Here is a 25041-nt window from a genome sequence, read left to right as displayed (position 1 = left end):
TATAGTACTTTTCCTGCATGCACAAGACCCCAGGTTCAATAGCCAAACACACACACACACACACACACATATTAGGTGCATCCAAATTTCTTAAGAAAAATTATCCATATCAATGCACCATGGCACACACCTGTAATCCCAGCAATATGGGAGGCTGAGGCAAGATATCAAACGTTCAAGACCAACTTGAGCAATTTAGCAAGGCCCTAGGCTATTTAGCAAGACCCTGGGGATGTAAGTAAAGTACACCTGGAGTCAATCTCCATATATATATATCCATAAAAAATGGTTATGAGAGAACACAGAAGACTCAACATCTACAATGAAAGAAAACCAATTTGGACTTTGCATTTTAAGGTGCAGAACCAATAATGGTGATGGGGGAGGGAAGTAGGAATGGTCTATTCAGCTCTGCACTACGTACTGCATGTAAACAGAAGGCAATCAACGTATTACTCTTACTTCATCCACTGTCCCTGCGGACACCATGTTTTTTCCCAAATCATATGCCTGGAAATGGCAAGAGCCATTTCCATTCACTTTTTCTAAGAAAGGAGAGACTTTCATGAAGAAAACTTGTGAAGTTTTTCTCCCAAAAGTTCCTCAGGGCATCAGAAATGGCCTCCCCAATGTTTCTGATGGGTCCGTCTCTTCTTTTTTGGACAAGTTGTGTTAAACCCTTCCTAGCATATGAAATGATTCATCAAGCACAGGAGTCCAGGTGCCTAGAATTTTCATTTATCAGAGGATCGAGGGCAGAGTTTGAGTCCTCCAGCAGTCCTCATCGGGTGGGTTGATGTGATGTGGTGTAAGTTATGGAGCCTGTGGAATGGCATGGTTGACACCGGGTCCCTGCAGCTTTATTGTCACTTTCTAAGGACAGTAGCCCCCTCTTCCTTGTGCTCTGCTGCACCCCAGGAACCAGCACAGTGCCTGGTCACGGTCAGGAAGCAAAACCCCCTCTTATTGGCTTGTGTGGTGAAAAGGGCTGGAATTCAAAGAATAGGAACTAGGGATCATGCGAGGCCCAAGGTGCGGTCGGTGGGGACCGCACCATTCTGCGGTACGCAGTCCAAGTGACTGAGCGGCTCTTCCTCAGAGCCCGGACCAGCTGGGAAGGAGCCACGAGTGAGGTCAGCAGGGAACTCTGGTCCGCTAATCGTGCCTCCGAGGCCTGGCCAGGCCAGCACGTCGGCTCTGGGGTCCGCTCTGCCAGAGCCTCTCCAGGAAGGCCAGAGGCAGCGGCGCGACCACCAGTCCTGGGCCTTCTAAGCGCTGGACTGGACGCTGCTCTAGGCAGCGGGCCCACGGGCAGGACCATACACAGGCTTCGAGGTAAAAAGAGCCCCCGAACAGCTCACGTTCCAGCGGGACCTGCGGTCCCAAGGTCGCAAACCCACTTGGAGAAACCCACATGGGCCCGGCGCCCAAGTTCTAAACCCGGGGCGGAGCCTCGCGAGACCCAAACAAGCCCACGTGGCAGGGGCCGGGCCGCCGCGGTGACGTCATTGCGCGCTCGTGCGCAGCCGAGGTCGCGCGTCCGTCATACCCTTGCTGGGGGCCGTAAAGCGCGGAAGGTCGCGGGCCCCGTCTTCCCCGGAACTTTTTATTCCTCAGGCCCGCCCCTCTTCCCCTACCCGCTTCCCGCTCTCCGGCCCGCGGCGACCCCCGCAACCGCCGTGCCGCGCCTCGCTTCGGCGGCCGTGTTGTTGAGCGCGGAGCGCGTGAGGCCGCTGAGGTAAGGACAGCCGTGGGGTCGCTCTGGCTCTCCCGGCCCGCGCGGCCCTCGCACCCCGGGACCCCCGTGTTGCCCGCTTCGCGCTTGCATCTGTCCCAGAAGCGGTCCCTTGGTCCCCCGCTGCCCGTCGGCTTCGCCTTGTTCTCCTGGGAAGACGCGTCCTGGCGTCAGGACTCGGTCCACCCGCGTTGTTCGTGCCTCGGGGGCCCGCGCCGGCTATCCGGGCCTTCGCGCTGGCTCTTCCAGGTGCGCGCGTTTCAGCCGAACGCCCGCGGCGGCCCGCGGACCCCGCTGCGCTGGGAAGTGCACGCCCCTGCAGCGCAGTCTGCTCCGGCGCGGCTAGCCCGGTCCCGGGTCTCTGCAGGTGAAATCGTTTTCCCGCCTTCACGCGCGTGGTCCACTTGTGCTTTGCTCACACAGACTGCTGCAGCGTCTGGCAGAAATTATCTGACGGTCTAGGCCAGGGCGGTGGGATTTCCTCCTAACGTGTGGCACTTTGGGACTGTTGTGTGTGATAGTCGGTTGAGTCGGGAATCTGCAAGCCTCTTTTGCGCGTGCATTGAAAGCACAGTGTGCAGGGCTGGGGTGGAGAGTGGGAGAGGCTGAACGGACCGTTTTCCGTGGTAGGGATTTGTGACTGACAAACGCTTGATCACCAGGTGCACTTGTTTAAAACTATAGCACCCTGGACCAAGGGATCAGAATCTCCAGAAGTGGAGCCTGGGGCTTTTGCTTTTAAATCGGTGTCTCTGGCAGTTCTGCTGAGACTCGTGTGGCAAATGTTGTGTTAGTCCACCTGTACTCACCAAAGTTTCCTTGTGACCAGCAGCCCACCTGTGCCTAATGCTGTAACTCGGGAGCTAGCTCCTCACCTTGCTGCTGTTGGTATAAGCAGATCTGAGCAGAACCAGGCTGTTCAGCAGGAGCTCCTGTCTGTATTACAGTCGTTTTCAAGAACTTTAAAACAAACTCTTTAAACCAGATGGTGTTTCATTTCTTTGTCATCTTCAGTATCTTTCTCACTGACTTTACCTCCTTTGCTGTCGAGCTTTTTTTTTTTTTTTTTTTCTTCTTCCCATTTTTCTGCCAAACCTGCTGGAGGTTTTCTCTGGTGTCTTCTCTGTTTATTTTAAACTCTTCTTCCCTCACCTTTTCAGTCTCTTGAAGGTCATGATAAGCACAAGGTCAGCAGTCTCTTGGTTCTTATCACCTTGAGCTTTTAACATGGTTTATTTCAATTTGAAACTCCTCTCTTGTCATGTTTCTTCTGCTACCTTTGCAATTTCATTTTTCCTCCTTGGGGATGGACCTTGGGTTCTGTCCTCATAGCTGCCCTGTCCTGGCTCATCTCCTTTTATTGGAAAGGTAGCAGGGAAGTGGTGATAAACAACAGGTTCTGTTGCCAGACTGGCAGGGTTTGAATCCTGGCTGTGCCCTCACCATGATACAGGAGGTTGGGTGAATCACTGCACATAATGTGTATCTCAGTTTCCTCAAAAGTAGAATAGAAATGATGATGATATCTACCTCGCAGGGTTGTGAAGATTCAGTACTTCTGCAGTGTCTGGCATATTGTAGCTTCCTGTAAAAATACTTTAAAAAAATTCAATTATCTCCATATCCCCCCAAATATGGGAACCTAATCTTGAACTCTCCAGTCATCAATGATATTTTTCCTGTCTCCTTTGGTCTCTGTTCTGACTTACTCACAAGCCTGTTTCCCAGCTGCTGGTGTTGAATTCCCAGCATTTAACACTGGTCCCTAGGTGAAGTTAGTTTGTCCCTGCCTTGAGAGAGGTCATTTTAGATGGGGAATAGTAGCTACCAAGTAGAGTGCTTCTTAGCCACCAATTGCCCATTTTTTCTGCATTGTGATTTAGTTTTTGTGGCAACCATGTGAGGTAGATATTTCTAGTCCAGGTAGCAGCTGAGAACACTCCAAAAGGATTCAGTAAATTGCTCAAATTCATGCTAATGAGAGGTTGGGAAATTTTCTCACTTATCTTTCTGCCTCTAGAGGCTGGATTCCCCACTGTGATACTTTTAATTATTTCAGATAATTAAAAGCCATGCTAAAATGAAAAAAGAACAAGTCTAGGGAGCTTTTGTCCAGTGTTTAAGTTTTGCCCTCAGTCCAAAGTCAGAAAGAAATGTGAACAAGCATTGAACCCTGATTAGAAAGTTTGTTTTCCACAGGGACATGACAGTTCTATTTTCTGGGTATTCTAGGATTGAGCAAATGAGTAACTTTACAAGGATAAAGGGAGCTTGGATTTTCAGTGTTCAGAGAAAAGTGTTACAATATGGAGGGGGATAACTGGAGCACCTGAGGTGGTTCATTGGAATTGAAAGTTTCAGTATTAAATCATTGTTTTTGAGTGTGTGAGGGTGGAAGGGGTTATTTTCCAGCTCTGTCTGCTGAGAAGACTCAGATAATCCACCTCAGTAGGGTGAGCACTCAGTTCCCAGATCTTGGTTTTTGAAGACATTCTAACCTGAAAAGAATCAGAGCTTCTTGAAGAAATGACTGATTCTGGGTTGAGACTAGGAAGATATAGATTAGTGAGCCTGGAGCATCTGATTGTACAAGGAAGTAAGAAGTGGTCCCTAAGTGATGGGACATGCCAAAAATACACAGGAATGAGTTTAAAAGGACTCCTGGCCAAATCTTGAATTTTTATATATAATTTTTTTGAGACCAGTACTGGGGATTGAACTTGGGGCCTGCATATGTTTGGCAAAAGCTCTACCACTGAACTGCATCCCATCCCTTTTTATTTTTGTTTTGTAATAAGGTCTAACTAAGTTGCCAGGACTGGCCTTGAGCTAGCAATCCTCCTGCCTCAGCCTCCCAGTAACTGGGATTACAGATATATGCCACCATGCCTGACTTTCCTTGAGCAGGGAAAGACTCCATCATATAAAATAGGAATTTGTGAGTCCATGTGGATAAACTAAGTACAAATTAAACTTGGAGAAAGGAAGAAGTAATGCTGGCATTCAGACCCATGCCAGGGCAACTCCAAGGTCATGCTCTTAACCATCCCTATGGCTGTTTCACTTGTGATTCTGAGGAGCTTAAGTTGGAAGGCACCCAGATCTCAGGGTCTGAGGATTCTTGACTCCGTAAAGCCTTTAATGAGAACAGCCAGCTGGAGGAAAAGGCTCATCCTTTTTTTTGTTTTTTGTTTTTTTTTGGAGACAAGGTCTTGCTAAATTGCTGAGGCTGGCTTTGAACTTGTAATCCTCCTGCCTCAGCCTCCTGAGCCTCTGGGATTATAGGCTTGCTCTCAATACTTTTTTTTAACATAATACATTCATTTATTTATTTTTATGTGGTGCTGAAGATGAAGATTGAACCCAGTGCTTCACACATGTGAGGCAAGCACTCTGCCACTAAGCCACAATCCCAGCCCTTGCTCTCATACTTTTAATGAAAGGCAGATGTAACTTGCATGGTGATCTGTTAGCTGTAAGGGGCAAGAGTGGTTTGGTGGTTATATTCAGAGATGCAAAGTGAGAGATTTTGAAAAGCTAGAGAGAGATAGAAAAAAAGATCAGGGAGTGGGTGCTTTTTTCACAGAGGTGGTGGTTGGTCTATTTGGGGCTAGTGTCTCCTAGAAAAAGCAATAACATTGATTATTTTTAGCAATGTAGAGTTCCCTTTAGGAACTCTACATTGGAAGTGTTGGGGTGTACATTTGAGCAGAAACCAAAAAGTATAACAGGGTTATGGGCTAAGCAGATAGTTCAGAAAGAAGAGCAAAAATGTTCTATGTCACCAAGCGTGGTGACACATACCTGTAATCCCAGTGGCTAGGGAAGCTGAGACAGGAAGAGCTCGAGTTCAAAGCCAGCCTCAGCAAAAGTGAAGTGCTAAGCAACTCAGTGAGACCCTGTCTCTAAATAAAATATAAAATAAGGCTGGGGATGTGGCTCAGTGGTTGAGTGCCCCTGAGTTCAGTCCCCAATACCACCTACCCAAAATGTCCTGTGTCCAAATTGTTGTAGGACAGGTAACCCCTGGATATCAGTGGAGTGGCAGTTTAGTATATGGCGTGAAATCATCTCCAACCTCGAGGACTTTGGTTGAAGCAATGTTGTCTGGGGTGATGTCATCTCCAGTGGTAAGATTTTGGGTCAGTGTGATGTCATCTAGGAATTGGGTGTCCCTTTCAAGCAGGTACCCACTTCAGTTGATGTGGGCCCTAGCATTTATCATAATTGGTTGAAACTATGGTCTCCTGGAGAGTGTGGGCACTGGATATAGATCATTGGAAGCATCCAACCTAGTAATTAGACCAGCGGTCAAGAGAATTGTGTGGGTTTGTTTTTTGGTACAAGTTTTTCTTCAAATGGGTTCCCTAACATGAGCAGCTGCCTGATATGTGGCACAATGAGACCCATGAGTAGGTATGCCCTTAATCTGGCCTCTAACCTCAGGTCAGATGGGATTGAGATGGATAATTGAATAATTAGGTTAAGTCTGGGCACAAACTTTGAGTTTATTGTATTGGAATTTGGAAAGTTATTTGAGGACATAGTTTTTTTTCTACTTTAACTATTTGGGTCCTATCAAAGACATAAAAATTCTATTGAATGCCTCTATCAGAAGTGCAGCATGGTGTATTGTAAGTGAAATGTGTGCCTTGCTTACTATTAGTAATGTCTGTAACTAATGGGATTAAGGAGTGATCTACCAAGGTTTTGCATTGAGGAATTAGGTTTTATGTGATTTTTTTCCCCCCATGGTACTGATATTTAAATCCAGTGGTGCTTTGCCACTGAGCTACATCCCCAGCCCTTTTTATCCTTTATTTTGAAACAGAGTCTAAGTTGCTGAGGCTGGTGTCAAATTTAGTAATCCTTTTTAATATTTATTTTTTTAGTTGTAGTTGGACACAGTACCTTTATTTTTAATTTTTAAAAAATGTTTAATTTTTAGTTATAGGTGGACACAATATCTTTATTTTATGTGGTGCCGGGGATTGAACCCAGAGCTTCTCACGTGCTAGGCAAGCGCTCTACCTCTGAGCCACAACCCCAGCCCCAGGAGGGTTTTGTTGTTGTTGTTGTTTAAATCTTGAAGGGGACAGTTTTGAGGTACTGTCCTAATACTTTTTATCATAAATGTGCCAATGGGAGCATCCAGTGCTATGACAGCTGTCCGAAGTTAGGCTAAGTATGTTTTTTTCTTTATTAGGGACATCCTGACTAAAGGATGAAGTCCATTAAGCTCCATCATGTACGATGATTGGCAGTACTGTTAGCAGAGTCCATGAACTCCCATTGCTGTTCTCTCACTTAATACCAAGGTGTTTTCCACATTGCCAGAAGGTGTGAGGCAGAGCTGATCTCCATCCCCCTAGCAAGGGACTGAACATGGGAAAGCATCCACTTCTGCAGGGAGAATAATGCCCAGGTTTGCTTCTATCTTGTAAAGAGGCCTTGTTGAGCCTCTGGAGTGCTGTTTCAATGACCTAAAACAAAACAGCTGGACATGCTCACAGGCTTAGGATCTATGGGAGCCTCTTTCCAAGAGAGCCAGTTGGTGCCAATCATATGTTTTAATAGGTACAGCATTAGGCCAAGAGAATGGTATCTTGCATTAGAAGCCCTGGGACACTTAATGGCCATCACTCTGTAAGAGGCATTACACAAAGCAACCAATGAGTCTATCATAAAGAAACTGTTATTTGGGGGGGGGGTACTGGGAATTTAACCCTGGGGCACTTTTACCACTGAGCTACTTCCCCAACCCTTTTTGAGAGTCTCACTAAATTGCCTAAGCCCTTGTACTTGTGATCCTCCTGTCTCAGTCTCTTGAGTTGCTGGTATTATAAGCATGCACTTTTTTTAAAAAAAAATTTTTAATTTGTTGATGGATCTTTATTTATTTGTATGTGGTGTGAGACTTGAACCCAGTGCCTCATGCATGCTAGGCAAGCGCTCTACCACTGAGCTACAACCCCAGCCCCATGCATGCATTTTAGAGGACACTCATAGGAATGCCTGTCAATTTTAATTTAGAAAATTCATAAATGAGGAATGTTGTTACCAAAACTCAAAAAGTACTAAGAAGCATTGAACTGCAATATCCTTAATTCATGTATCAAATTAATCTCCTTCAAGAAGGATATCCTCATTGTAATATTGTACCTGAGCTCCTTGAGGAGTTAGATGTCATCAAGATCTGGTCTAGTTTGCATGTGATGGCAAAGCTGTAGAGGTCTCCTGTGGGTAAACCAGCCAGTTGTATTGTGCCCCTTCAGAGGTGGAGGCAAACTGCAATTGAGAGACTGTTGAAATAGCCACTAACAGAACAGGTTAGCCAGTTCTGTGAGGGCACAGTGTTCACCAGTTGTTGACTGAATAGAATCAGTCCTTTTAGTGTTATGTATCAGATGTGGGGCTCTAGTGGGTTGCAGTTGAGGAAAAGTAGTGGGAATAATCTTTAAAGAGTTGATTAATAGGTTTTAATCCTTGAATGTCCCATTTCAACTTACATTGGGCTATACTGTCTGTCTTGTCTGTCTTATCTGGGGACTTAGGTACTTAAGTTATTAAGCCAATTTTAAGTGCCCAAATTTTTTTCTAAGAGCATCTATAGTCCAGTATAGAATATTTTATAGCAATGGATATGTGACTGGGGAATTAAGCAAGGCTATAGTATATATAGTGTAGTATTGTATAGTGTGTGTACACACACACAATACCATATATATATATATATATATAAAATAGTGAGGTATATTCATTTGAAAAAATATATTTACTTTCTCAAGATTAGGGGCAGAGTGTTCGAATTTAGTGGACCCCCCCCCCCCCCCCGCTCCGACTCCTTGATTTGGTAGTCTCCACAAGTGGCAGTTTCTCTTTTTTAAAAGCTTTTAGCTCCCTGAAGCCAAAGTTTTTTTTTTTTGTCTGGTTGGTTGGTTGATAGGAGGGAGAGGGAAGAGGCCCAGTGCCTCCAAATGGTAGTCTATCTCTGGGGCTCCCCCCACCTCTCAAGATAATTAATCCTTTTTTTAAATTTAAACAGTCTTTAGAATGGCTGATCTTTCTAGATGGCTAGAAACATTTTGCGCTCTTTTCTCTTTGGATGTATACCTGAGAAGTTCCTGGTAGTTCTGAGTAGTGTTGTTATTTTTAATGTTGACTTTTTAAAGTATTTGTAGTTGTTGAAGGGCTTTATTTTATTCATTTATTCATATGCAGTGCTGAGAATCAAACCGAGTGCCTCACACATGTTGAGCAAGCACTTTAGCAGAGCCACCACCCAGTCCCCTGAGTAGTTTTATTTTTACCTTATGAATTGTTACTGGAAAAGTTGGGGAATAACCTTGGTGTATAGCAGGCAGCCACTTCCCTTACAGGGTGTCCCTGTTGATCTCTGTGGGCCCAGGATCAGTATTTGCCAGCATAATCATTTTATTAAGATTTGGTTCCATGCTCAGGATGGTCCAGGTGCCCAGAGATTTGATCCATGTTGCCCCCTCGGGTTAGGGGACAAGTTGCAGTAGCAGAAAGGAATGCAGCAGCAGAAAAGCTACCAGCTCTCTGAGCTGTGTGTGGCCTGCAGGTGTCATGTAAGAAAGAAAATCTTTAGGTCCTATGGATGCTCATATGTAGAAATGCAAAAAATGGTTGGATAAGGTGATTCTTCTCCTGGGGGTAAGTAAGAATACACCCTAGTCTTCCACACCAACAGAAGCTCTTAGCTAGTGGCTTTATATACAGTGCTCGTCCCTTATGATGGAAAACACAAGGACATGGCAAGAGAAATTAAAATGTCTTTATTCGTTTACATACCTAGTACCATGAAAAGAAAATCGGTTGAAATCCAGCTGGTTACAAAGTGCACATTATTTATGCCACATTCATGGAGGGCAGAAATGCTCGTCACCCTATGTACCCAAAGTCACCTGGGCTCTTGAGAAAAGAGCCCTTTACTCAAGCACCTAGAGTGTCTTCAGGATGATGTGCTAACTCTTCATAGGAACAGAGAGGGCTGATCTGAACTGCACACTTATACTTAACAGTGGTGTTAGACATCCCAAGAGTTGACCAGAGTAATTGTGAACTACATGGCTAGAAAATTCTTTGCAGAAATGAGCTGTAGAACTACCTACATCACGCCCATTTTTTTCTGAGGAATGAGAGACTGGGGGGTAATGGAAACCCACAGACTGAAATGATCCTTCCTTCTCCCATTCTTCCTTACCTTCATCTGCCACTTGACATTCTGGAGTGTAAGGCACTAGAACTGGGCTCAGAGAAAGAGGAGCTCAAAACTCCAGTTCTTGGTGTGCAAAGGAAATCCTGGCATAGATCTGAAACAGATGCTAAAAATATTCTCTTCTCCTCTTATAGTTTCTGTCCTTCATGGACAGGAAAACAAGAAGGCAGAAGATGTTTGCAAAGGATTAAAAACAGGTGCACCTAAATGTGAGGAAAAATAGCCTGTGAAGAAATGCATAATTCTTAAAGAGATGCAGACACTATGCTCAGGAAAATCAAGAATCTTATACAGGGAACAACTCTGATGTCTGATGGACAATGAGAAGGCAAAGACAAAAATCGATCTTATGAAAAACAGTGCATTGGTAGTTATAAGGGACTGTAATAGCAAGTCCCACTCTGACATGAATCGGGGGCCTTACAACTCAGCACCTTGAAGTGGAGGCCAAAAAAAGAGGTGGTGGATGGAATGTGGTGCTGCCCATCAGACCCAGAACTCACTCACCACTTCCTGCATGTACACATAGTGTGGTTAGAAGTCCAAGAGCAAACTACTTCATCTACCATTTCCATCTATTCACCTGCTTCTCCTTAATTCATATGCCTGCTGATAAAGGTAAAGATGTTCATTTTGAACTTAATAAAATGCTACTCAGTATTTGTGAGAGGCATGTTGGGAATGGAATGCAGAAGGAAACCTGGTGACCAGAGCTTTTAGATATCATAAAGGACCCCTGTTAACTATCCTGGCCTAGAAGTAGTAGATATGGAAATAAACCTTGTAACTCACTTCTGAAAGCAGTCTGATGCAATTGTTCTACTAGGATAGACCCCCAGGCCTGGTACTAACACTGTAAAAGATTCCCTTCTGTCTCAGATTCTCTTAAGGATGATGAGGGTATATTCAAATGTCAGCAAATTTGTTTATATGCCAGAGGATAAACAGAACCAGAAATCAGGGCCATCTCAGGAAACAAAGCACACTTTCAGGAAGCTCCTACCATTCATTCCTATATTGCCACTGTCAACCATGAGGAAAGAGGCTAACATTTCAAATGCATGCACAGCATGGAGTATACTGTGAGAGCTCAAGCTTTATTTTTCATGTTTTACTTTCTTGGAAGCAAAAGGCTTAAAAGCAAGCAAGCAGGTAAAATTCTTGGTGAGTACAGGAGAGAGAACCAGGAATGGCACCCCTCCAGGTGAGAGCCAAGCTGAAGTGGCTGGGCTCCACTGCTGCAGAAATGAAGCTGAGGTTTAACCAATGAGCTAAATGATCCTTGTGTTCATGGCCTGATGTGAATCTTCCACATTAGGGGGGGTGGAGAGACCCCTGGAAGAATACTAGAAATATAGTGGTAACTGTTCATTTTGGAGCCTGTTCTGCCCACGAGAAGTTGCTATGTGACTGTCATACAAGATTAAATGATATCAAGTAGACAAAGCAGTTAGCTCTTATCCCTTTTTGCTCTTAGAACACCTCTATTTCAGAAAGTTTTGACTTCAGTGCCCATGTCATGGCAGAGAAATCTTTCCAATGCAGCTTCAAGTGACTGCGGCAGTGCTAAGAAACAGGATTTCCTCTGGCACAAGGAGCCAGGGGAAGGGGGTGGGGTTGTAGCTCAGTGGTAGAACTCTTGCCTAGCATGTGTGAGGCACTGGTTTCGATCCTCAGCACCATGTTAAAAAAAAAAATAGTATTGTGTCCATCCACAACAATAACAGAAAGAGCCGGAGGAAGTACTTAAAGATATGACAAGGATTCAAAAACCTTGCAACACTGGGTGATCTCTTTTGAGGGCAACATACTTTTCGTTCCTGGATTCAACAATAATTTGCTGACAAGATAAAAGCCCCCCACCACTACAGAAAGAAAAAAGTATGCAACCACCTAAAGCTAAAGTCTACAATTCCTCAAACTAACTGGCTTCCTAGGGTGAGGTGTCACTCCAGGCAAATCTATATAGCACCACCATCCAAGGAGAAGGTGATATACTAAATGATGTTTTGGTTGTTGGGCCTGTTTCCTACAGCCATGCCTCAAGATCTAATGCTTCTACTGACTATTTAAGAGCCCAGAATGCTTGTAACATCTATTATGCTTATGACACAGAGGCAAAGTAGTTATGCTAGGGAAGAGTCTGTTCAGAGCACTCACAGTAGGACCAAATTTTTTAAAAATTTAGATTTATAATACCTATGTTTGAACCAAGAGGATGTACTTAAAGTGACAAAGACAATTTTCCATGTGGGCACTGAAGGCTCAGAAGATCAGCACCTCACCAGAGTCCTAGGAGTATGGCTGCTACTTATGGAGGAGGTTTTTCAAAGTACTTGTCCTGTTCCATCATCCCCTCCCAGCAAGATTAGTACTGCCTGTTGGCTCAAAAGGGAAGGATTGTGATATCAGCAATAGGAGGTAAGGATTTCCCTAGTTAAATCATGCAGTGACTGTTTTGGATACATCATCAGATATTCCCTCCTACTTAAGGAGGAAGCAAATTAATTTAACAATAATTAGTTAGAAATCAAGTCCTAAAGTCTACAGTGAATACACTTCTGATAATATTTCTATTTGAATGACAGAATAGCATTCCCCAATTTTAAACTAAAGGATTTGCTCTTTTCCAATTTGGAACATCATACATGGTTAACACACTTTCTATATGTAACAGTTAAAGAGCAAATTTATCTTCACATACTATCTGTGTATAAACGAAGAATTTCTTTTTGATTTAATTCCAAGTAAGTTTTCATTTACAAAGAGGAGGGTGGAAAGTAGGTCAGCCAGCTCCTTTGCTAAAGGTCTCTTTCTGCTCTCCTAAGTCCAATAGCTGCTGTTTCCCTGCTTAGTTTTCCAGCACAGAAACACTTCTTGCTCCTCTTCCTCGAAGCAGCATGTCTTGGCTAAATACACATTTGTTCTAAAATAGGGAAGGTCCCAAACAATTCTAATCATATGCACCCTTAGTAAATCAATTAAGACCCCTTCCACCCAAAAAAGATGGGACAGTGAAGTCTGTCATCAAGTAGGAATTGTCAAACTGGTCTGCGTGGGTAACAGATCCCACAGAAATAGCAGAGCAAGTGGACACCTGAGAATTTTAAGTTGTTCTAAAGAAATGAAAAGATCTCCCCAAGATGTCAAGACAGCGAGGCTACAGCTGAATTAAAATTTCTAATAGCAGTTTGTTCACATGAAAGGGGAAGTGACGTTTTGGGGCTATATTATATAGTCTGACATCTAAGTTCCACCTTTAGAAAATAGAGATATCATCAGATTGAAAATGTGCAGGGTACTCTTAGCCATCTGCATTCCAAAAGCCAGTGATGGACAGCTGTGTAGAAGGAAAAGTTGGAAAACAATGCTCCAGGTAACCTACACCCACTGTACTCAGAACTCTCAATGGATCCATGTGGTCAGCTCTGTTCCACACCAGGGAGATATAGAGCTTGGGTTCTAGTAGCACTCTGGCACTCAGCATGAATAGCAAAGTTTGGTTACTCACCTGGGACAACCCATCTAAACTTTCCCTCCCTGCTCTAAAGGGAGAGCAGTGTATGCTGAGTTTGTGAGCTGACTGCATAGGGCAGAGGTGAGGCTGAGCTAGGAGTCACTTTAATAAAAGAAAGGCAATATTTTAGAGGATTGTATACCTCCTGAAGTCAGACCCTTTCAGTTGGGAAAAGCAACACAAAAGGCAACAAGGTTTTTCTCTAACACTGGCATATTTGTTTGCAAAGAAAGAAAAAAACAAGCTCACCATAGAGTACAAGAGATAAAGAAAACAATAGGCTGCCGTGGCCCAAAGATCTGAGAATTCATTCTGGAGGGAAGATGAGGATGGCGCAAGGTTAACTGTTCGTCTGTACTACAAACAAGACGATGTCCATGCAATACTTCTCACCAGTGAGGTAGATGATCATCTTCCTGCTAGAGGTATTGGGTACTAACCCATAGCGCAGTGGAACAGCATGATCTGCCTAAAAGGCATAAGCTATTCCAGGAGCCATATGAGATACACATAGGTGCCCCACCGAAATAAACAAGTTACTCCAAGAAATCTTAGCCCAAGGGAGATGGACTCTTGTCCTAAGGCCTGTAAAATACCAGCTTGCCTTGTTTTAAGACACAGAAATTTTCACCTTACAATTCCACAAGTGGAGCCTGCCTCTGTCCGATAAACTTCCTGCCACCATGGGAATCTGAACAGGAGGGAAGACTGCAACCAGGACGAAAAGAGGGGTTCCAAAGCAAAAGTTTAAAAGTAGGTCAAGTTTAAAATTATATCAAGGAGGTAAGAGATGGGAAGCAAAGGTTTAGTAAGCAGGGACAGGGTGAGAGGAAAGGAAGAAGCTTCTGAGATGATGTTCCTTACAATGAGATGACAAGAGGTGAGATTGTCCTGCCATTACTTCCCATGTAAGTCACTCAGCTCCACATCATCCTTTCGGCGCTTGTGAGCAAAGAGGGAGGTGACAGGGTAGAGTTTAGCCTTAGCCTGGAACCGGTGGCCTGCAATGTCAATTTCATATTCTCCCCGGTTAATGAAATCAGTGGTTACCACCTCCTGTTCACCGCTGTCTTCTGAAAAATTGTGCACAAAGCCGAGGCACACATGGCGCTCCAAAGTATAGCTATAGGCACTGCTGGTGGTTTTGCCAACATACTGCCCGTTCCGGAAAATAGGCTCTCCCCACCAAGGCCAGAGGTCCAGGTCTGTGTCATGGTCATCCAGAATGAACATGGTGAAGCGTTTATACACCCCATTTTGTTTCTGCTGCAGCAGAGCTTCCCGACCAATGAAATCCATGCCCTAGAAAAGAAAAGAAAAGCTGAGACTCCTCTCTATTATCTGACCCTTGGAATATAGCACCCTCACCCCTGTTGGGTTTTGGGAAATGGCATGATTACAACTATATGAAAAGCTGCATTCATAATACAGAAGTTACAGAATTTTTGTAACAAAAGCATACATTTTTCTTTTTTATAAGCAGTTTATATTGCAAAACCACACAGAACAAAAATACATGCTGGAGGGGTCTGGAGTTGTGGCTCGGTGATAGAATGCTTGGCCTAGCACATGTGAGGCACTGGGTTTGATCCTCAGCACCACGTAAAAATAAATATACCACTAAAAAATATTAAACAAATACTTGCTAGAGTTGTTTTAGAAAACAAAGTCTGTGCATGTCTACATCAATGCATACCTTTATAATATTTTTTCATCAAGAAACATTAATTGCTCAAAAAGAATACAATAGATCATGCACTATTAGGGAACCCGTGCCAAGATATTTGTTGTAAAAAAGATGCATACAATATGCCACCACCTAGATTAAGGTTGGGACAGGAAATTACACCCAGGCATTCTTGCACTGTCACTCTCTTAAGAGTAAACAAGAAACTGCTTCTTTTGGCAAAGGGGATCAGAGATTGAGCGGGCTTAAGAGGTAAAAGACTAATTTTTCAAAGAACCTTCTGAAACTATGGTTTTCCAAGAAAAAAAGACTATAGTCATCTTATAGTACATTACCTAATCACCAATCAACTCAGAAAAACTTCCCCCAGAGCGCCTAGTCCTTTAGTGCATTCAGGGGCATGTTATCTGAGTATTGTTCTAAAATATGTTTATCCTATAGGCAAGTCTTCTGCCCTGAGGATACATCCTGATTGAAGAAGTGTAAAAATACAGGTCAGCCACATCAGCTCTTCTTCAGTGCTCAAGAAGCTGAGTGGTGGGGCTGGGGTTGTGGCTCAGTGGTAGAGCACTTGCCAAGTATGTGTGAGGCATTGGATTTGATTCTCAGCACCACATGTAAGTTAATAAAATAAAGGTCTATTGACAAAATTACAGGACAGTCTGGATTAATACCGTACCTTCTCTAATTTCACCCAGGATTCCCGTCCACATTCCAGGGGCGTGGTGAGGGTATTCAAATCCTGACCCCAGAAGGCGAAGAACTTCTCAATTCGGAGACTGCGAAGAGCATAATACCCAGCATTCCGGATTCCATATTTCTGTCCAACATTCATCACTTCATTGTATACGTGCAGAGCATACTATTCAAAGAAAGGAAAGGTTAGTAACCAGCAGATCTTCAGAATTAAACATAGATATCACCACTTCCAGATGTATTCCAACACTAATGTGGACTCTGGAGAGCAGATTGAGCCCTTTGATCCTGGAAAATATTTCTTTGCCAAAGCCGAGGATGTTAACTGATAGCATCAGAGCTAAGTGTTATCAGATGTCTCAGTATAGTGGGTTTCCTGGGCACAGCTGCAAAAAAATGTTTCTAACTCTGTAACTTTCTAGTGCACAAAGCAACCTCTGACAACTCACAAGCCTTAAACAATTTATAATGCCCCTATAGTTTAACTTCCTGATGATGAGACTATACAATAAATTTACAGAGCTAGTTCTGGGTCACTGTTCCTCCATCAGAGTGCAATGTCCCACCTTTATGTGATAGTGTCTCTTTTTTTCCTCCAGTCACCCCTATGTGAGAATCCTTTGTTGATGCTGCACAGGTTGCAGCAGTGGACAAGAGAGGGATCATAGAAAACTCCTAGGATATCTTGCCCTCAACAAAGCATGGCACTAGAGCCCAGCAGTAATGAGCTGGGGCCACTCCACCCTACAATGTAGTTTCCACAAAGGCAGGACCCTGATCTTTCACTTCTCAAAAATGCAAGGTGATTTCAATATATAACAGTTATTAAAGCACTCTCACCATTTGGTAAATAATGAATTTTATAATTGTTTCTAAAATAGTCCAGTTACCCTCTACGGTTTTTCTACCTTTTTCTCTCTTGCCATTCCCTCATGCACTGGCCCAAAGCTGAAAAAATAGGCTTTTACCCATAATTCTAGATGTGCATGCACACATCTAATTTTTCATAGATTATGGCATATTTCAGGAGGAAGAAAAACTGTTACCTCCAAATAGTAAGACTTAACCCTGGAAATCCCAGTCTCAAAAACTAAAACAAGATAATTTAGTAGGGAAATAATGCACAGCTTAAGTGATCAATTCATGAAAACATAGTTTTTATGAATTGATCACTTAGAGAACCCCCCCCCCATTCACAGTAGCAACAAAATATTAAAGAACTGAATAAAAAATACAAGATCCAAGTCTTGGATTGCCAGATTCACTACATCACATGAATGTCAATTCTCACTTGAGAAACATAATACAACCCCCCCCCCCCCCCCCCCCCCCGCCAAAATGCCAATAGTGTTTCTTAGACAGTCTAAGTTGCCTAGGCTGGCTTCAAACTTAACAATCCTTCTCCCTCAGCCTCTCACGCAGCTGGAATTACAGGTACATTCCTGGCTCTTTTTGTAGTACTGGGGGCTTCACTCATAGTACGCCAAAGGAAAACAGAATTTTTTTTTTTTTTGGTGCTGGGGATTGAACCTAGGGCCTTGTACATGCGAGGCAAGCACTCTACCAACTGAGGTATATCCCCAGCATTTTTTTTTTTCTCCAGAGTTTTCCACTGCAAGAAAAGGTAAGCATTAACAAATATAAAAATCATATAAACAGATATACCAATAGAATAGAAAATCCAGAACCAAACCCAAATAGGATTTAGTATATGATAAAGGGAGCCATGTGGAAAAAGTCTGATTCAAAAAAATTCAAAACTCATAATATGCACTAAGAGACTAAAAGGATCAAGCATCTTAAGTATTTTTTAAAAGCCCAAATCATAAATAACAAAAATATATATAACCTTAGAGTAGGAAGGTCCCTTCTAAAATGAATCAAAAGTCCAGAAAGAAAATATTGAAGAATTAAGAAAATATTGAAGAATTCAAGTAAATAAATTTTAATTTTTTGAAATTTAAATGAAACTTTTTCTGTAATAAAATTTTTTAAAAACGCTCCTATTTGGCAAAATGGAGGGCTGGAGGTATATAGCTCACTGGAAGATTGCTTGCCTAGCATGTGTAAGATCCCAGATTTGTTACCCAGTACTGCCAGAACACCATAAATCAAATAAACTGGAAAAAAATTTGCAAGTGGACACCAAGGGCTATTTAACACAGAAAGAATGCCTGGAAACTGATTAAAAAGAGCAATAATACAATAGAAATATGGACAGGACATAAGCAGAAGAATTCAGTGAGTACTTACTATGGGGTAAGTACTCCCTTAGGTGACAGGAACAGAAAAGTTAACAGGACAATCTGATGAACCAAATCAAATTAGACAGTGAAAAATGCTATGGAGAAAAAAGGGAAGGACAGGGAGAACAGCAACTTGCAGTAAGGTCTCAGTGAGAGGTGACATGTGAGTAAGACCTGAAGGAGGGGAGGCTGTGAGCTTGAGGTTTTCTATCCAGGGCAAGATATGCCAAAGGAGGGAGGAGTTAAGTGTAAAATCTGGGAGGTTCCAAGACTAGAAAGAGGAAAAGAAGCAGAGAAGACAGTCCAAGGCCATGCAACAGGATGGAGGACACGTTGGGCCCCACAGACTGGCTTTTACTTGGATGGAGATGGAATTTGAAAAGCCAAAGGGAAATTAGAAATATACTGATGAGAATTATTTTGCCCCTAACAAACTGGCAAAAGCCTCAGGTCTGACAACAGATAACAAGGAAAAAAGACACTCTTACATACCACAGAATCTTAAAGACTGGAAATACTACAACTGTTTATTAGTGCTAGTCTAGTTAATTATGATTCAGCCTTAAGACTCAATATATTGTGTCACTGCTTAAACAAAAGCTTTCTCTTTAAGCGCTAATATAGAAAAATCTAAATTATTAAGTAGAAAAAAGCAAAATGAACATTATGCTTTCATTTGTGTTTTTAAAAGGGGACTAAGAGCTGGTTGGGGCAGTGCATGTCTATAATCCCAGCTATTGGGGAGGCTAAAGCAGGAGGTTTGAGGCCAGCCTCAATATCTTAGCAAGACCCTGTCTTAAAGGGGGGGAAAAAAAAAAAGTGCTAGAGTGGTTGGTAGCATGTATGAGACCCTGAGTTTGATTCCCAGCACCACCAAAAACAAATTAACAAAAAATGGGGGAGAGAGGGCTAAGAACTTCATCTTTAAAGTTGCTTGCATATACAAAAAAATCTCTTGATAGTACATACTAATACATTGGTTGTGGTTGGTAAGAACTGGTCAGACAGCACCAGTTTTATATATTTCACACACATTTGAATTTTTAAACCGTGTAAGTGTATTACCTATTAATTTAACTAACTTGGAAATTATGAAATCTCTTCCATGCAGCTGACCTCATGGAATTTCAAACTCCCAATCAGATACAGCTTTTCAAACCTGCTAATGCTTAGGAACTTTGGGAAAGCCAGCATTCCTCACAGTGGTCCCTAGAAAAGAAGGCTGAGCTCTCTTACCTCTATGGGGATATAAAGCATGAATCCTGGCTCTCCTGTGTGAGTCATGCTCATCACCCGGATCCCATTTGCGTAGCCCACACTCATCTCCTGCGGAGGAAAAGGCAGCAATCGGCGTAAGTGGACACCATGTAGGCTTGACAAGGGAGTGAATGGCTCAAGGGAATACTTTCATTAGCACTGTACCCTTTGCTTTAACTAAGCAGACACAATCAAGGAAAGCATTTCATCCTGAAAATAAAGCACAGCCTTTACAACATCTCTTCTTATGAATATCACAATTTCTGGAGTTTTAGCATTTAGGGAAGTGACAGCAGTCTTTGATAAGCATGAAATATTTCTCTTTACCAACTCCTGCTAGAGATTTGAGTTTACCAGGCATGATGGCACATGACTATAATCCCAGTGGCTTGGGAGGCTGAGGCAGAAGGATTGTGAGTTCAATCAAAGCCAGCCTCAGCAATTCATTGAGGTCCTAAGCAACTCAGCAAGACCCTGTCTCTAAATAAAAATATAAGAAAGGGCTGGGAATGTAGCTCAGTGGTTAAGGCTCCTGGGTTCAATCCCTGGTACCAAAAAAAGAAAAAGACTTGGGGTAGTCAGGAGGATCTGAAGGCTAGACAAGTGTCTTTTCTTGGGGACTCTGGCACCTGCCATGTGTGGTGGCGCATGCCTGTAATCCCCACAGCTCAGGAACTGAGGCAAGGGAATCTTAAGTTCAAAGCCTCAGCAAAAGCAAGATTCCAAGCAACTCAATGAGACCCTGTCTCTAAATAAAATAAAAAATGGGAATGTGGCTCAGTGGTTGAGTGCCCCTGAGTTCAATTCCCAATTTCTCACCCATCCACCCACACCCCTGCAAAAAAAAAAAAAAAAAAAAAAAAAAAAAGCTTGAGCCCTACAGAACACATTGCATCTGCTACCCTGGGATCAGAGTCTAAGCTTCTAATTTTCAAAACATGCTAGGTCAGCTTAGTTACCTAGGAGGGGTCACCGATTCAATCACTACCCAATAAAGGAATGTGCAACATCTCAGCATTGATGCAAACACTTCCATAGGAAGCCTGCCATGATTCAGCACTTACCAGGCACAGGCACATGGATTATTCCTTCTAGCAGCAGATTCTATTGTTTTTACTACCTTGCAAAGGAAGGAAAACTAGAATAATAGGAAAGTGGGTGACACATAAAATGTAGCCAACATGGTGATGCACACCTGTAATCCCAGCAACTTGGGAGGCTGAGGCAGGAAGTTTGCAAGTTCAAGGCCTACCTATGTTGCAAAATTTAAAGAAAGAGGACTGGGAATAGTTCATTAGTAAAGTGCCCCTGGGTGTAATCCCCAGTACCACAAAAAAAAATAAAGACATGGTCATTTTGTTTACTTAATAAAGGACAGAACACTTTGTGTTAATATTATAATAAGAATGTTATCTGTCACCACTATAAAAGAAATATTCTCTGCTCATGTGAAAACAAAACTATTTGCACATACCTTGCAAAAGAGAGTTGGGAAGTGGTCTGGAGTCATGGGGGCATAGGACAACTCGGACAGCACATCTACAGCTCGAGGACCAATTAGATTGAGGGCTGTACAGAAAAGAGAGAGAGAGATGTCCAGCCTCTCCAGGTGAACAGCTGAGCCAATGCAAAAAGCTTGTTCTGAAACTGCCAACTGGCCTGGCCTGGCTGGTAAAATCACAAAAGTGTTCCTTTGCTTAGGCAATCCAGGAATGGATGTAAAGCACTCCCATTCTGGAAATGTGACAGTGCTAGCATGAAAGCCTGGTCAGTAGGTTTTTTAATCCCTGTTTTACAGGAAGACAACATTCTAGTCTCTACATTGACATCAGGTCATGAGACCAAGTCTAACCAAAGGGACACTTCCCCCTCTACACAATTCTCATTCTCTTTGTATTCCCAGTGAAGCTACAAGATGGAAAAAGCCCCAGTTCCAAATAAGTACCTGGAAGGGAGCTGCCCACCCATCCTAGGCTTACCTTATGCTAATTACACATCAGCTAACCTAGTACATGCTAGAACACAACTTCTGTTTTCTAAGAGTCTGGAGTTTGCCAACCTCATAGCAAGAAGTTAATCACATTTTCTACTAATGACAAATTGAGAATGAAGGCCTGGGAGAGTAAATACTGGCAGGAAGAGGGGCAGGAGTCACATGGGAGGCAAGGAAGGAGGAGTTAAACCTAAAATGAGATAATAAAAGGAAGGGCTGGTTCCCCAACAGAAGCTGCTGAAGAAGAGAGAATCAGGAAATTAAGATGAAAATCTGAAGAACATTATATATTAATAAATATGAAAATTCCTTTAAAAGTTACTCATTTAACAAATATTTAAATGGAAACGAATAAAGTAGGGGAGGTATCAGATCAACTTTCTATGACCACAGAATCTCTCTCATGTTTTTTTTTAAGTTGTAGATGGACACAATACCTTTATTTTATTTGTTTTTATGAGGTGCTAAGGATTGAACCCAGTGCCTCACACATGCTAGGTAAGTGCTCTACCACTGAGCTCCAGCTCTGACATTCACTTTTAAGAATCCAAAAAAAAGGAAAATGTGGAAGACACTTTTGGATCAGTTGGCTTTTTTTCATTTGGCTGACCCAATAAAACCCTGTTACCAGTGTATTTCCAGGTGACATCCTCCAGCAGCAGGTTGTTGTCCTTCGGCATGTGTTTCTTAAGCCAGGCCCAACAGTGGACCTGTTGATCGGTTGGAGAGATCATGAAGAAACTGAAAATGAGACCCCAAAATGATCAAATTTAGGTAGCAGAGAAAGCATCAGGAAGCATTAAGTTCTCTAGTTTCAAAGGCCCATTGAGTATACTGGGAAATGATGCTTTAACTTTGTTGAAGGGTCTGCAGCATCATTATGGAATAAACAAAAAAATGACAAAACAGAAAATTCTAGCTTCTTGTTAGTGCCAATAAGTTATACAAACTTTCCTACATTAGGCATATGCTCAGTAGGCTATCTAATTTCTATAATTATTTTCTGTAATCTGGTGGGTTCCCCCCAGCCTGAATTCTTTCTGTTTAGGGCTGACAATGACTTTATGAAATGGTAGTTTACCAACCTCGTAGTAAGAATTTCATCACATTTGCTACTACTGACAAAAACTGATGAAGACGGTCTGGGAGAGTAAACAATGTCACAGAGAAGGGTTAAAACCTGGACTGGAGTGACAGAAGAGGAGGGACTGCACTACCATTTCATAAACCATTTCAAGCCTAAATTGAAAAATCAGTAGGGGGAAAAAAAAAAACACCAAATTACAGAAAATTTGTGAATTGACCATAAGTTTATGAAATTGGTTTTTATTTTTATTTGGTACTGGGGATTGAACCCAGGGCCACTCAAGCCCTGAGCCACATCCCCAGCCCTTTTTATTTTTTAGCTCTTTTTGAGACAGGGTCTTGATAAGTTGCTTAGGGCCTCACTAAGTTGCTGAGGCTGGTTTTGAACTTGTGATCCTCCTCCCTTAGCCTCGTGGGCCTCCAGGATTACAAGACTGTGCCACCACTCCCAGCAATGAAATGGTTTTTTAGTCCCAGGAAAAGTACATCAAGTACTCCTGCTACAGAAACCTTAAGGGATCAGCCTGTTGGAAGAACAGGGTGGAATGGTAAGTAATCTCACCTGCGTTTGCTCAGGCGTGCGATGCTACAGTCATTTTCATATCCTCCGCCCTCGTTGAGCATGCCAGTATGTACAATGTGGCCCACAGGCACATCCAGATCATTGGAAAAGAGGTATTGTAGAATTTCTAGTGCCTGATCCCCAGTGGACTGCAGGGCATAGAATGAAGCAGGGAAAGTTAATTCAAGAGCAAGAGCACCTGGCTGGCTAGTGGCTGGGTGTGGTAGCACAGGCCTGTAATCCCAGTGGCTCGGGAGCCTGAGGCAGGAGGATTGCCAGTTCAAAGCCAGCCTTAGCAAAAGTGAGGAGTTAAGCAACTCAGTGAGACCCCATCTCTATATAAAATACAAAATAGGACTGGGCATGTGGCTCAGTGATTGAGTGCCCCTGAGAGCACCTGGCTGGTAGCATGGCCAACTAGCACTGCACCTTGCTGAGAAAATTCAATGAGCCAGCACCCGTGTGACAGCTCCAGAGAAAGCTTGCTATTAAATGAGCCACTCTAGGCAGATTAAAAACTCTAAATAAAACAACAAAAAAATGGACATAAGGAGCTGAAGAGTCATAAAAATGTGATAATATAGATGTGACATTGCAGTTTACGCGGATTCTTTCAGAATCAGTTTTGAAGTAACAGATGAATATGACAAGTTTCCCAATCTTATTTTGGTTCATAAATACTTACTGTTATCTCAAACTTTGTGAAAGAGGACATGTCGATGACACACACAGCTTCCTTACAGCACTTGACTTCAGCCTCCACAATGTCAAACCAATCTGGCTTATAGAAAGTCTTGCTCTGCTCCAATGCAAGGAGGTCTGTGGATCAGAAAAAACAAAAGGTGGAGAGAAAAGGAGGGGATTTACACTGGGGACTGTTCCTTTATAGTTTGGTGTAGCCTAGCAGGAATTCATTATTTATTCTTATAAGAACACATTGTAGGTTTATACATTTACAAATAAATTAGATTGGGGGGTGGGGTGGAGTAACAGAGATTGAACCCAGGGGTGCTTAACCAGTGCATCACTTTCCCAGTTCTTTTTGTGTCTTATTTTGAGACAGGGCTTTGCTAAGTTGCTGAGGCTGGCTTTGAACTTGTAATCTTCCTGTCTCAGCCTCCCAAGTCACTGAGATTACAGGCATGCACCACCATGCCTGGCTACAAATAATAATTTTTTTTTTTTCCCAATTGGCAACCAGTAAAACTTAACAAAAATTTGACTTCTTGCCTTTGTCAGGTGGAACAAAGTACTTTGGCCTCTCAAATCCATGTTTCTCCATCCATCTGGCTCCTTGTGCATCTAGCCGGTCATACAGAGGAGATGTGCGCAACTGCCTACCTGTCTGGAAGTCCCAACGGGGAACCTTCAGATCGTATATCAGAGCTAAAAGAGACAAGAGTTTATCAAAGTTCAAGTCACAGATTCTGGAGCTGAATATCCAATATCTACTAAACTTGAATCATTTCTATTCATGAGAGAATAATTTGCAGGCTAATGCAGCCTAATTTGTCAGGTATTACCTAGTATTAACAGGCATGATCCAAAAGAAAGGACAACACTGTAAGACCATATAAAGCTATCTACCAGCGACTCATGGTCTCTGTTCACAATCATATTTCCACTTTAGTAGGCAGAAACAATGAAAGGAAAGTCATAGTTCTAAACTTTGCTCAGTTCCACAACAGAGGAGAAGATTGTCTAAGGACCCAGGTGGATAATAACAATGTGAAAAATGGTACTTGATTCTTTGCTTGTGTTGTCGGGATCTCAATACCATTACAGGTATTTCTTTCTCCATTAAGATTTAATCAATTTCTAAAGTGAAAGGGTACACAGTTTGCCTCCATTTGGTGGCTCTATAATTTGAGAGGTTGCACTGTACTGTCCCAGTAACATAATTCACATAATAAGCTAGGGTCAGAATTCATTTTTCTTCATGGCCAATCTGCAACAGCATTAAGTAAAAACAACCAGAAGAGTGTGATCTCTAATCTCTTCCAGAGAGAAGACCTGACTT

At 42.7% G+C, this 25041-nt stretch overlaps 1 protein-coding gene and 1 long non-coding RNA gene across 3 annotated transcripts in view; one reads left to right on the top strand and one right to left on the bottom strand.

Moving 5' to 3' along the window:
- The first annotated feature begins 1523 nt into the window (after positions 1–1523).
- Positions 1524–24767, top strand: LOC114090771 (uncharacterized). Its single transcript, XR_004618624.2, has 5 exons — positions 1524–1738; positions 15880–16062; positions 19235–19475; positions 22868–23007; positions 24261–24767. It is a non-coding gene; the product is annotated as an uncharacterized lncRNA (long non-coding RNA).
- The window catches only part of Pdpr (pyruvate dehydrogenase phosphatase regulatory subunit), a 42980-nt gene continuing 27457 nt past the window's right edge, over positions 9519–25041 (bottom strand). For both annotated transcript variants that reach the window (XM_027933015.3, XM_071604124.1), the window contains 8 exons: positions 24252–24407; positions 23707–23840; positions 23022–23170; positions 22002–22114; positions 20855–20949; positions 19360–19449; positions 15861–16043; positions 9519–14796 (listed from right to left, as the gene is read on the bottom strand). In XM_027933015.3, the coding sequence (XP_027788816.2) occupies positions 14392–14796; positions 15861–16043; positions 19360–19449; positions 20855–20949; positions 22002–22114; positions 23022–23170; positions 23707–23840; positions 24252–24407 (1325 nt within the window). In that variant the 3' untranslated portion in view covers positions 9519–14391. The remainder of the gene's footprint in view (positions 14797–15860; positions 16044–19359; positions 19450–20854; positions 20950–22001; positions 22115–23021; positions 23171–23706; positions 23841–24251; positions 24408–25041) is intronic.

This window comes from Marmota flaviventris, chromosome 18, assembly GCF_047511675.1.
Source record: "Marmota flaviventris isolate mMarFla1 chromosome 18, mMarFla1.hap1, whole genome shotgun sequence".
Taxonomy (NCBI): Eukaryota; Metazoa; Chordata; class Mammalia; order Rodentia; family Sciuridae; genus Marmota; species Marmota flaviventris.
The sequence above is the reverse complement of the archived record's forward strand: the minus strand, read 5'-3'. Positions and strand labels throughout refer to the sequence as shown.